Below are 13449 nucleotides of genomic sequence, written 5' to 3' on the forward strand. Positions count from 1 at the left end.
ACATTGTTGTATTGAATATGCATAAACTCACCATTTTGTGCTAAATATACTATCAGCCAATGTTCTGTATTTATACAATTAAGAAAAAGCTAAAGAAATTCTGAATTTGAGACTGTCAAATAGATTAGTTCTTTCAACAGACTAAAAAGATGGCCTTTATTGTGATTAAGTACTAGATCCCAACCACCAGAATAAATACTGTTTTGGGAAGTGTGACTAAGGAGCCAGCCTGCTGGAGGTTTTCATGGCGTGATTTAGGAGCTGTCATACTCAGATTTCATGTGTATTTTTCATAAGATTTATAGTCTATGGAGATATTTATGGATAACAATTGGAAAGAAAACTATGTATCTTAGAAATTTAATTTCACTTTTTTACTAATTAATTTATATTTCATTTTTCTGCCAGGAGTAGGCTATTAAATAACTTCACATTTTATTTTTCGAAAGATCTTCTTACTTGAGATGCTGTCTCTAGAAAACAAATAGAAATTGTGTCAAAGATTGGCACATCCTTACAATGTGATGTAAAATGCAAACCAAAGGTAGCTGCTTGCTTCCAGCACTGAGAATGGTGAGGAGGCAGTATACCGACAAGAGACCATGTCTCCAGTACGGCCATGTTGTGCAGAGCTGGAGAGATGCCTCAGTGATTAAGAAGACCCAGATTCCTTTTCCAGCCCTGTGACTCCAGTTCCAGGAGTCTCATGCCACCACCTTATCACCTCATGTGGACACTGCACACACATGCACATGCATACAAGCAGGCAAAACATTCACATACATAAAATAAATATAAATCTTTCAAAGGAACAAAGTAAAACTGTTTTAAGTAAAACTTTGAAATGCTCACAATGTAATATTTTTAAAAATCAGATTCTAAAATTACTACAGTAAAATCCTGACTTTTAGAAAAAGTGATGCATACATAAATATCTAAAAGAAAGAAAAAAAGATATCAATGCATAGAATGGCTACTTTTTAGAATTCTTCCATATATATTTTTGCTCATCCTAAGTCTCCTACATCGACTATTTTGAAATCCTAAGCAGGTACTTGAATGAGGATATGGTAGAGCGCTTAACTAGTGTGTGTAAAGGAAGCCCTGTAGAAAGTCCTCCAGCAAACAGGACACATTTGAAAAGGGAGTTGTCTGGATGCTGTGTTGACATGCAGGTGGCCTCTTTCCACCGGGGACTCTGACAGGTCCATACTACCATCTTGAAAGTGTTCAACTATGAGCTGCAGCATTCAGTTGTGAGTTGTGGGAGACTGCCAGTCTCTGTGATGTGTACCCTACAGAGCAGAAGTACTTCTATGCAGACAGCACCTGCTGGGTCCTGAAATACCCCTAGAGCATTGTTACAATTAGTGATGGAGCACAAGTAAGAAATCTTTGCGTAGGGAAGTGGGAGGTGAGTTCTAACTCGGGTTTTCCAGTCTGTCATACCTGCAGTATCTTCAGGTTCTTAGGTGTGATAGATTCCTGGCCTTCTGGACAAGGAGTAGGAGATACATACTGTCTGATACCACCTTGTATTTGATCAGACAAGATCACATTTGAATTTTACCTGACTCACTGATAGGTCAGCAAGGAGCAGGGGAAGCAAAGGAGTGCGTTGTATTTTGATGGGAGAGGAAGATTAGAGCTTGCCAGCACACAGGGAAGTACAGTAGTAGAATTCACATGCTCGTGTGCGCATACACACACCCTGCCCCTTTCTTACTGTTGTCGTCCACCTCCCGCCACACTTGTACCATCTGTGCCTCTCCCTGCTCCTCAGGCCCTAGCCGTGTGTGGTGATAATGGTCTTCGTTGTAATTTTCTCTCCTTTTCCACTGAAATATGTAAATCCTAACTGTGTAATTTTGACCATTTTTACCTTGTAACTCACTCTGGAGTCTGTGCTTCATCATTAAGTTCCCTGGGCTATCTCCCAACCGTTCTGGGGCTGGGACATTGTTTGATATTGCTAGGGCTGCTCCAGTGGTGTGTGAGGTCAGCTCACTGACATCGTAAACTAAAAACTGCCTGAGGAAGGGAGCTGCTTCTTCTCACTAGTGTTTCTATCAAAATAATAGGATCTCAAGAGTTGAGTTTTAATTCATTATGGCCCTTTTTCTTTTTAAATAAATCTTTTATGAGGCACAAGTCCTTGGGAGTAACAATTTATATTTGGAGTTATGACAGTTAAGATGTCTGGTTTTCTAAAGAATCCTCGAAAGGCTCGTGTGACTCGGCGTTTCATCGTCGTGGAAGGATTATATATGAACACTGGAACCATCTGTCCTCTTCCAGAACTGGTGAGCAGCCCTGTTGAATCCTTATTGTGCTGATTATCTGACAATTAGACCTTTCACGTAGAATCACATTTAAAGCATGATGCCTGAGGCATGATTGCGCAGCAGGTGAAGGTGCTTGCGTTTAGGCTAGCCTGAGTTTGATCCCCAGGACTCACAGCGTGGAATGAGAGAATTGACCCATGAGAGTTGTGCTCCAACCCCACACTCAAGCTGTGGCATGCACACATACAGACACACACACAAATCAATAAGAACTATATGTAAAAAAATAATAATGAACGTATGATGAGTTGTTGTCAGACTTTCCTTTTGGGCCACCAGTCCCCAAATAATGACGTGAAGATTTGTTATTATGCAAACTTAGCCTTTAGCTTAGGCTTGTTCCCAGCTAGCTCTTATAACTTAATTAACCTGCTTCTGTAAATCTATGTTCTGCCAAGTGGCTTTTTACCTCTCCTCCATTTTGTATGTCTGACTTGCTCTGTGTCTTGCTGGCATTACCTGCACACCTAGATTCATTCTGAGTTCCTCCCTCTGTCCAAAAGCCCTGCCTATTCTCTCCTGCCTATCTGTTGGCCATTCGGTTCTTTATTAAACCCATCAGGTGCCTTAGGCAGGTGAGGCAAAACATAAACACATCTTCACAAAGTATGAACAAATACCCTGCAACAGTGTGTACACCACTTTGCTTGGTGGGTATCATAAAAATACTCTTACATCAGTAAAGTCGATAACATTAATGGCCAATACTGCCTTCAAAGAGTAATGGATAACTTAGCTTTTAAAAACAAATTATTTTATTTTATTTTGTTTATTTGTTTATTTATTTATTTATTTTGGGTTTTTCTTTTTTTTTTTTTTTTTTTTTTTTTTTTTCTTTTTTTTTTGGTTTTTCGAGACAGGGTTTCTCTGTGTAGCTTTGCGCCTTTCCTGGAACTCACTTGGTAGCCCAGGCTGGCCTCGAACTCACAGAGATCCGCCTGGCTCTGCCTCCCAAGTGCTGGGATTAAAGGCGTGCGCCACCACCGCCCGGCTTATTTTGGGTTTTTCAAGACAGGATTTCTCTGTATAGTTTTGGTCCCTATCCTAGATCTCACTCTGTAGACCAAGCTGGCCTCTAACTCACAGAGATCCGCCTGGCTTGGCCTCCCGAGTGCTGGGATTAAAGGCATGCATCACCACCACCCAGCTTAAAAACAAATTTTATTAAAACAAAATTAACATGCAAAAATGAACTCACTTTAAGTGTACTGTTAGATAAGTTTTGATATATGTGTATGGATGTCTTGTGTATATGGATAATAGATATGTATGGACGTATACTGTCACCAACACAGTCAAGGTACAGGACACTTCTGTTATTCTAGAAAGTTCTCTCGTACCCATTGCCGGCGCCAGGCAATTACTGATGTATTTTCTGTTCCTATAGATTAGTTTTAACATCTGTAGAATTTTGTATCAATGAAAACAAATGATATTTACTTTATAAAACAGCCTTTAACAGGGAAAGCATTACAGTGTTTTCAGAAACCACAGCCGCTGCCATTTTCCTAATCAAGGTGAAGCTCCTGTGTTTTAAAGCGCACAGCACACTGTACAATGTGTTCGTTGTGCATCAACTCCATCGAGCTCCAGCATGTAGCAGACCCCACTGTGTTAAGCAGTCACTGTCCTCACCGCCCGCCCTTAGCTCCTAGTTACAACTTGGGGAAAATACATGCAAACATGCATTTATTACTTCCTAATGCATTGCTGGTAAGGTTTTTAACAGTAATGTTTATTTATTCTTTAATAATTTCATACATGTCTACTGCCACGCATCTTTAATCCCAGCACTCAGGAGGCAGAGGCAGGCGGATCTCTGAGTTCAAGGCCAGCCTGGTCTACAGAGCAAGTTCCAGGACAGCCAGGGGTACACAGAGAAACCCTGTCTGGATAAACCAATAATAGTAATAATAATTAGTAGTAGTATTTCATACATGTCTACAATGTATCTTGATCATATCCACCCCCAAATCTTCCTTCCCTTTTTTTTTGGAAAAAAAAAAAAAAAAGCTCAGAACAAAATACAGATAAATATACATCTAATAACCTTGAAGGAAAAAGATTTTTTATATGCCCGATGACAGAGAAGAACAAGCCATCCGTGCCACCGCGTGCCTATAATATCTGTATCCTAGCAGTTAGGGGACTCAGACAGGAGGATCACGAGTTTGAGGCCAGCCTGATCTGCATGCAAGTTCTAGGCTAGCCTATGCTACAAAGTGAGATGCCTCTTTAAAAAGTAAATTAATGAATAAAAGTAAGTGGAAAACAGACTAATGAGCCATAATAATAAACATAATAAAACTTTTTTTTTTAACATTCAAACAGTTCTGTGAATCCAAATTGAAATTGCTACTGAGAAAAAAGCTATACTTCCAAGGAAATTTTATATGTAGTCAGACAAGTATTTAACAGATAAGTTGTATGTCTGTACACATAAATGTCTTAACATTTCCCTTTTTAAAACTCAGTATTTGGTGTCTGTTACTAATGTGGGTCATGGGCTGGAGAGATGGCTCAGAGGTTAAGAGCACTGACTGCTCTTCCAGAGGTCCTGAGTTCAATTCCCAGCAACCACATGGTGGCTCACAACCACCTGTAATGAGATCTGGTGCCCTCTTCTGGTCATACATGCTGTATACAAAATAAATAAATAAATCTAAAAAAAAAAAAAAAAACAAACTAATGTGGGTCATTTCAGAGACTGAAAGGATGGTTGGTTCTCATTATCCACTGTCCTTACATTCTGTAAAGGTACCACAGGAAATGACATAGGGAAGGACGAGTCTTTTCTCCTGGGACCCTGTGAGCGGCAGTCAGGACACAGCTGCTTTGGGTGTGGCTCTGTTTAAAGACAACAATCTAATACATAGTGTTGATTCATTCACACTGGACTCCTGCCCACGGCTTTATAACTCATGCTGAGGGAAGTTTCTCCAATGCACATTTGCCCAGAAGGCATTTCTCAGCCTTTCTGCATCTGAGAATACTAGAAAGCGCATTAGCAGGGACAGTGTGAACAGCAGAATCTCTAGTAATGGCACAATGATATGAAAATGTACACTTATTCAGAGGACAGTGACCTCTCTCCTCAGCTGGGAGCACCTGTTGGCAGGTCGTTCACTCATTTCTTCTCCACCCCACGCAAATGTTCTGAAGGATGGATGAGTGGATATTGATTTTTTGTTAACAGATAAATTTGCAAATACAGAATTTATAATACTGAGGGTCAACAGTCAGCACTTTTACAAGTTTAATGTTTTTCTACAAAATACATTATGTATGCTGCTAATGGTGATGGCATTAAGTTCAGTTTTATTTAACACCTAGGTTAAGTTAAAATACAGATATAAAGCAAGACTCTTTCTGGAGGAAAGCCTTTCGTTTGGAGTCCTTGGAGAGCATGGGCGAGGAGTAACCGAGCACTATGGGATCAGTGTGAGTTCTCACTGGGGAAGCTCCCCACATTGGAAGCCTATCAGAGGCATGAGAAAGACCCTTCAGCCAATCAGAGGCTCCCGAGGCTTTGATGTCTGGGTGGATCTGGTTAGCCCAATCCTTCTGGCATTTTTGTTGACCAGGGATGGAGATAAGGTGTTGAACTTGGCTTTTCATGTCTCTTCTAGTAGCAGCTACTTTTGTATTATATTATTAAGGTCATTAAGAATTGCCTTAGAAGCTGGGCGTCATGGCACAGCAGCAGATGGGAAACTGAAGCCTTCATGAGCTACATAAAAGATCCCCCACACAAACAGCAACAACAGAAAGGATTCCTTTAGTTCTTTAAAAGACATTTTCAGTATTTAAATTTCCACATATACTCTGTGGAAGTGCATATGCACAATTGTGCTATGTATATGTGTGTATATGTTTGTGTAGGTGGCAGTATGTGTGTACATATTTTATATGTAATTTTGATGCATACACATGCATGCTGTCAAAAACACTGCTGAGGAGCTACTAAAGGCCCCAAACAGTTGGAATAAAAGTCACCAATTTCCTTTCACTAAAGGGAAATGGAGATAGAGAGACCAGGTGCCCTGGGGTGTGCTCCCGGTGCTTCAGGCTGGTGATAGCTGCCTTGCTGACCACCATGGGGTATGGTTACAGGGTGCCTTTTCTCCAAAAGAAACCATGTGGGTGATGGGTTTTTCTCTGTGTATCACCAAGTTGACAGATAAAATCCACTGTCTCCTGAGTTATCTGCACTGCAGCACTGTACTGCTGAAGAAGAGTACAGGGTAATGCTGCATGAAGGTAGCTGGACAGCTGACATCAGCAAGTGGGTGTGGGTAGGGATGTAGTGAGATGTAACGATGATATGAAAACTTAATCAGGAGAACGAACCACCCGCAGAGGGGCTTGATGGTGACTTGCTTTCTCTTTTTTCTGGCAGATTGAGGACATCGACCTAATCAGTGCTAACATGGAGAACGCTCTAGCATCTGTCGGGGGCTTCTGCTGTGGCAGGTCTTTCGTGGTTGACCATCAGGTGATGCTCCTTAGAAGTGAAGCACAGTCACAGATGATTGTCCCCACTGTCATTGCAGAATACAGTGCAATCCAATCCAAGCTTTAACTCATAATTGACCGTACTGTTTTTATTGCAAAGCCTATTTTTAAAGGGTAGCTCAGAGTATTTCGACACATAAAGCCCCTATCTCTTAAGAAGGCATCTTGGGTTTGTTACATGTGTCCTCGGCTGCCCTCATGGTGCACTCAGTGTGCCTGCTGCTCAGATGCCTGTGGAGATGCAGTGCCTTCCAAATGTCTCTCCAGAGAGAATGTCTGTTTCTGTTGTTTCTCCTTAGCGGCTCTCTGGCCAAGGATACTGCTTTTCAGCTTCATTACCTCCCCTGCTAGCTGCTGCCGCCATCGAGGCCCTCAACATCATGGAGGAGAATCCAGGTATAGTCTTGTAACAGCTGGTTCTGTAAACTGTGGTGCCAGCTTGTTTTCTGGAAGAATTAGCCCAAGGGAATTATTTATCAGACAAAACTGAATTACTTTAGAAATCATATGTCTGTAATACAAAAACCAGTATCCAAACTTGTTGAGCACAGGTGTGTAAAATTTAACCAGTAGTCTACGAATATGCCACAAAGTCTAAAACACCAAGATCCAAACCATGCCTCATCCCAGCATTTAAATGGGAGTGCTCACCAGTGCCTGGCATTGTGGGAAGATGGCAGTGGACTTGCCTCCGGACTGTGCATAGAACTTTAGCTCTGAGTGTGGTGCTGAGCCAGAGTAGCTGGCTGATTCTCCAGGGGGAAATGCCAGAAAGGTGGAGACCTGTGTCACCGCCAGTCCTGGGGGCTTCCCCAAGTGTAGTGGCTGTCATCATGTGGCTTATAGTGTTTGGGGAAGTGTGCTGAGGTTAGTGGATGTCGTTTTCTACCTTGTTTTCCCTTCAGCCTTTGAATCATTGATTAATTCAGTGCTAGTCTGTCACAGACAACTCAGTGGGCGAAAAACATCACCTGAGAATTTAGCGAGTGGCCTCTGACTATAGCAGTGCAGCCTTCAAACCAAAATGGGGCTGGCAAGATGGCTCAGCAGGTAAAGGTCCGTGCTGCGCAGCCCTGGCAGCCTGGGTAAGATCCCCAGGACCCAGACAAAGGTGGTAGGAGAAAACTAACTCCATAAAATTGGCCTCTGACCTCCACGCAGGCCCAGTGGTGCATGGACCCCCAACCCCCGGTGCACACTAATAATGAGTAAATTTAGGAAACAGGAAAGGACAAGAGGCCTTTCCTAGCTGGCACCCCTGAATCTCCAGCAGAGATGTCAGTTCACACAGTCAGATGTGTCTCATGCACTCAGACACATCTCCAGAAGGGTGTCCAGGTCTTGACTTCCAGTCACATGGTTTTCACTTTTGAGCTTTCTCTGGATAAAAGGAAAACATCCCAAACAATTACTTTGCTACCCACTGGTTTCAAGTTCAGACTGAATAGTAAGTGGCAAAGTAAGTAAGTAAAGTAGTAAGTCTTAGCTGGACTATGTACATCTTGATAAGGACTAGAGCCTGCATTTGGTTCAGAAGCTACCATCTCTGGTCTAGCCAGTGGGCAGCACGAGCGAGAAGGAGCCAGTTGATGATGTCAGAAACCCAGGCCCGCAAGGTATGCATGCTGGGTGTCTGCTCTCACCGGAAGCATTCATAGCATTTCAGACTAAGGATCTGGGCGTGTAGAGGAATTCATAAGCTGAAACCATTAAATGTCCTAGATATACCATTACATTTTTTTTTTTTTCCTGTGCAGGCATTTTTGCAGTTTTAAAGAAAAAATGCCAGCACATCCATAGATCTCTACAAGGGTAAGTATTGTGCTTTTCAGCCAGCATAACATGCGTCTGCACCACACTTAGCAAACTGCAGTTCTGAGTTTTATGGGCTCTGGGCCCTTCGCCCACATTGCAACCACAAAAACAAAAACTTAGTCCATGCAGCTTTGAATACAACTGGACCAGCCATTTGCCACTGTTACCTGGCCTGTAGTGGGCACTGTACTAAACAGGAAAACAAGCCGCAACTGCTCTCGGGATGACCCGGGTGCACAGGGTTCCTCATCTCCACAGAGGAAGGACGGCACTGTGTGCTGTGTACTGGACAGTCTCAAATCCTGCCGTCCCTGCTACTTTAGGAAATTCAAATTAGTCATGATTATTCTTTTTCTAAAAAAGAAAAAAATCTTCAGGCTGATTTTTGGTTCCACAGGAAATGATCTGGCATTGTTCTAGATCTTTCCTTTTGCTCCCTAAGGAAATGTGTGCCTCTTGAGTTGTGAAAGTTCTATCTTCTTTGTAAGATATGAGAATGGACACTGCTGAAAGAGGGCAGATGAGGGAGCGGGGCAGCTGTTGGTAGAGCAGGCAGACTGTGGTGTTCTGTGTGTCTGCTGGATGGGGATGCCTCTCACGTGGTTTATTGGGGAGGGCCACTAGTGCTGCTGTGCACTATTAATTTTCTGGCACAACATAGCACGTTGGAGGACTGCACATCCACCAGCACCGGCCTGAGGTGTCCTGTGTTCCAGCTTTCTCTAAGTCCTGTCCCACCTCCTCTGGCTCTGTCCAACCATCTTTCTGCTGTTCCTGCCTTCTGTCTCTATCCACCCACTCTAGTGGATAGCCTGTCCTCATCCTGTCACTCAGAAACTCCCTGCTTACTCCTGGACAGCTGCCAGTGTCCCCTCTTTTACAAAGAAGAGTGTGTGTGTGTGTGTGTGTGTGTGTGTGTGTGTGTGTGTCTGTCTGTCTGTCTGTCTGCCTGCCTGCCTGCCTGCCTGCCTGCCTGCCTATGTCTCTGTGTGTCTGTCTGTCTGTCTGTGTCTATGTGTCTGTGTGTGTACACATGCATGCTTGTATATAGGGAGGATGACTGGCTGTTGCCCTTGACTTGCCATCCATTTTATTTTTTGAGATACAGTCTCTCATTGACCTTGAACTTGCCTAGTTGGCTAGGCTGGCCAGCCAGCAAACTTTAGAGATACACCTTCCTCCCAACTCCCCAGCACTGGATCCCAGCATGCACCACCACACCCAGCATTTTTTACGGAGGTTCTGGGGATTCAAACTCAGGTCCTTGTGCCCACAAGGCAAGCACTTTACCCTTCTTCTTAAGGACTGTTGTCTGCTAGGTTGTCAGTCCCTCCCCTTTCCTGGGTTTCAGGAAAGGGTTTCCACCCCATGTCTTTCTAATCCTGTCTAATCCTGTCCGTATGACTCCCTCCCTTCTGTCAAGACTCCATTTCTTTCTGCTCTTTGTTGCTAGTCTCAAGAGTTGTGCATGCTCTCTCCACATGGTCATGTTGACTTCTGCTAGAAACCGAGAGCTGATTGTTCTTTTACACTTGATCAGACTGTGGGTTACCAGTGATGACAGAGGTGCAGAATCAACAGGACCCACTTCAGAACTCATCTGACAGTGTCTCACGGTTTTCAGCTCAAGGACCACCCTATCATCTTTGCATTCTGCTGCAACGAACTTGTCAGCTTCCTTTTAAGACTCTAAATTTCTTCATCTTAGTCTCCTTGGAACGCTTTCTTCAATGTCCTGCTCTTTAGGGTTTAGTCCCAAATTATTTCATAATTCTGTCCGTGAACAACTCACAGATGTGTGTGTGTCTCCTCTGTGGCCTGATTCAGGGCTCCATAATCCAGGTCAAGCTATGCACTCAGTGGCAACACTAGGAAGACCCTTGCCGGAACTCGATACCCATTGTCAGCAGGCAGTGTGGAAGGGAACAGTAAACAAAACAGCAAGGAGGCAAGAAGTGAGGAGAACTAGTGGGTGAGGACATGGATTGAGTGAAGAGATAGCCTACAGCTATTGGCCTTGAGTCTTAACAAAGTTGCTCTTGTGTGGTATATATTGTATGGCGAAAAGAGCAGAGGCCAGGGTGCCATTTAGGAGATACATACAGACAAAAGGTGGCTGACCAACTTCGTAATTGCAGAGAAAAATGCCTGGACTCTGGATATAATGCAGGGAGATCCAACAGGCTCTGTCACAAGTTTGTCTACTGGATGAGTGAGACAGAATCATGGCTGATCTAAAGCTTTAATTCAGTCCCTCAGGACTGAATGAAGTAGCAGCTTGGGGACTGGCTAGAACCATGGAGGGAGTACTCAGTGGGAGGTTCAGTGCAAGGTATATGTCAACCTTCAGCTGTTCATCAGACATCCACTGGAGAGCAGCCTTGGATTTCCAAGTTTATGTTTGGAAGTTCTGGCCTGGAGAGGTGTTTGGAGTCCTTAGCACCTGGGAGCATTGAAAGCATTTCCAAGTGTAGCGGGTGGAACTGGCTGAGGAAGAGTGGCCAGTGAGGAAGAGCCTCCTCCTTTGTCTCTGAGGTTGGGTTTGGGGAAGTCATCTTCCTGCTGTTTGCCTCCAGCAGAGCTTGAAGATCTCCACTATGTGTGGAGACAGTGTTTGCAGGGGACTCTCTTCCTGAACTACAGGATGGAGGCCCTGGCTTCCTTGTTGATGGCTCTGAGCCTAGGATCTAACCCAGGGCTTGGTATTTACTGGTGTGGGTAAAGTGATGTGTTTGCCAAGTGTATAATAGTCTGGGAGGCAAAGCGCCTTAGTTTCTGAACTTCAACTGCAACTCAGTCCATCTGGTCTCGACACAGACAGCATTCTGTTTCGTTCCTTCCTCCACCAGCCTGCTCTCCCCATGCATGGCACATCTGCTTAGAGCAGTCTACCTTTTGTAGACTGAAGGAAGCCTGGGTCATTAGGGGTGCCATTGGAAAGCATAATTTTTAAGGTTCTTCATGAGGGAACATAACCTAAGAAATTGGCAGGTCTTGGGAGTGTGTTGCATAGTTTCTGCATTAGGGAAAACTAACGTAGGTCTCCCCACACTGCAGATACCCTTAGTTCTTAGGGTCTAAATGCAGACCTGTGCCTTGTTCTGTTGAGAAAACCTAATGTATTGAATTACATTCAAATAAAGAAAACACAAATAAGTAATGTTTGGGCGTGGCTTGTAAACCAAGTAAGATTAGCTGCCAGCACCTCACAGTTCCTGTTACAAGCTTTCTATCTCTGTAATAAAATGCTTGAAGCAGTTAACTGATAAATTTGAAAGGCTTTTTTCTTCATGATTTGGTGGGTCTAGTCAAGGATTCTTTGGGGATTCTGAACAGAGCCAAGAAATAGAAAGAGGCAGTTAGGACCCACAGTGCCATTCAGGAGGTACACCCATGTGACCTCAGGACTTCCCACCTTCTGAAAGTACATGACACCTGCCAGTGTGTTCCGTGGGACTGAGAAATGGAGACATTCTTCTAGGCCATAGCAACAGTCACTAAAAGCTTATTGAGTCCTAAGTTGGGAGCATTTTGAGTGCTGCCCAGGGCTTCATTTTATCCTGAGGGGAAACCTGGGTCTAAGAACAAGGAGCTGGGCAAAAGCAGCCAATCTGAAACAGGTAGCCCAGTTTCAAACAGGCGTATATCACAGCTGTGTCCTAGGAGATGGATAATATAGGCAAAAGTGAACCTGACTGACTACCACTCATAGTGTTGCCCTGCATCTCATTTCAAAGGACAAGATTTTACCCTAAAGGACTCTGTCGTCTTCCCTGACATAGTAGATTTCTGTGTGTTAATCTAAGAAGAAAATCTTAATCCACATAAGATGTAAAGCAAATCACACAGATAAGGCAATCATGCCACCTAAACCTATTGTTGATAGTAAAAATATAATGTTATTACATCACGTCTCTATGACATTCTGCAGCCTAGATAATAGGCAAAGTGGTATGATAGTACATAGACCTAAAGGAAGGAAACAGGACAAATCATAGAAATGGTAGTACATGTCCTGCTGTAAGAGGCTCCCGGGAGGTCCCTCCAGAAAGGCAATGGGATCTGGACCTCAGTATGGACGGCTTCCTTGGGCAGAAGAGAGCAGTGTATATCTAGTGAAGAGACGGGAGTGCCAACCCCAGGGCTGAGGGGCTGTGAGAAGGGTGAGCATGTAGGGCAAGCAGCAGCAATGCCCAGGCTCCCGTGGGAGACTGAAAAGAAAAGGCTACAGTGTCCCGTGAACAGGAGCCTTCCTTCCAGGCCTGTGCCTGTAGAAACAGCTTCACAGGCCTTCCCTGGACCAGGAGGCCTTGCCCAATACATGGTTTCCCAAGATGGAATCCCACCAGGGCCTCACACATGCTAGGCGAGCCTGATGCTCTGAGCTCCGAGCCTGCACTAACAGTTACACTGTGTGTGGGGGATCTCTGTGAACTTGCTGTGTACCGATGTCACATGTGTTTGTTTCTCCAGCATTTCTGGTTTAAAAGTGGTGGGGGAGCCCCTTTCCCCGGCACTTCACCTGCAGCTGGAAGAGAGCACTGGGTCTCGGGAGAAGGATGTGAAGCTACTTCAGGAAATCATAATTCAAGTAAGTGGGCAGTTACGCGGTGAGCACTAGGCAGCCTTTCCACCCTCGCTTACCTCATTTTCAGGAATGCCTCCCACCGTGGGGTATGCCAGAAGCAGCTGGTTACCACGCTCATGCTGGGGACTGTCTAATAGCCCTGACCTTCCCAGCCAGCCCTGCTGAGCCCACTGGGTTCCTGAAATG

The 13449-nt window shown here is 44.1% G+C and overlaps 1 protein-coding gene across 3 annotated transcripts in view; it reads left to right on the forward strand.

Moving 5' to 3' along the window:
• Sptlc1 (serine palmitoyltransferase long chain base subunit 1) overlaps positions 1-13449 on the forward strand; it is a 47814-nt gene that overhangs the window by 28042 nt on the left and 6323 nt on the right. For all 3 annotated transcript variants that reach the window (XM_059262935.1, XM_059262933.1, XM_059262934.1), the window contains exons 8-13: positions 2214-2303; positions 5679-5786; positions 6745-6840; positions 7160-7256; positions 8618-8672; positions 13149-13266. In XM_059262935.1, coding sequence (XP_059118918.1) covers positions 2214-2303; positions 5679-5786; positions 6745-6840; positions 7160-7256; positions 8618-8672; positions 13149-13266 — 564 coding nt within the window. The remainder of the gene's footprint in view (positions 1-2213; positions 2304-5678; positions 5787-6744; positions 6841-7159; positions 7257-8617; positions 8673-13148; positions 13267-13449) is intronic.

Source organism: Peromyscus eremicus, chromosome 5, assembly GCF_949786415.1.
Source record: "Peromyscus eremicus chromosome 5, PerEre_H2_v1, whole genome shotgun sequence".
Taxonomy (NCBI): Eukaryota; Metazoa; Chordata; class Mammalia; order Rodentia; family Cricetidae; genus Peromyscus; species Peromyscus eremicus.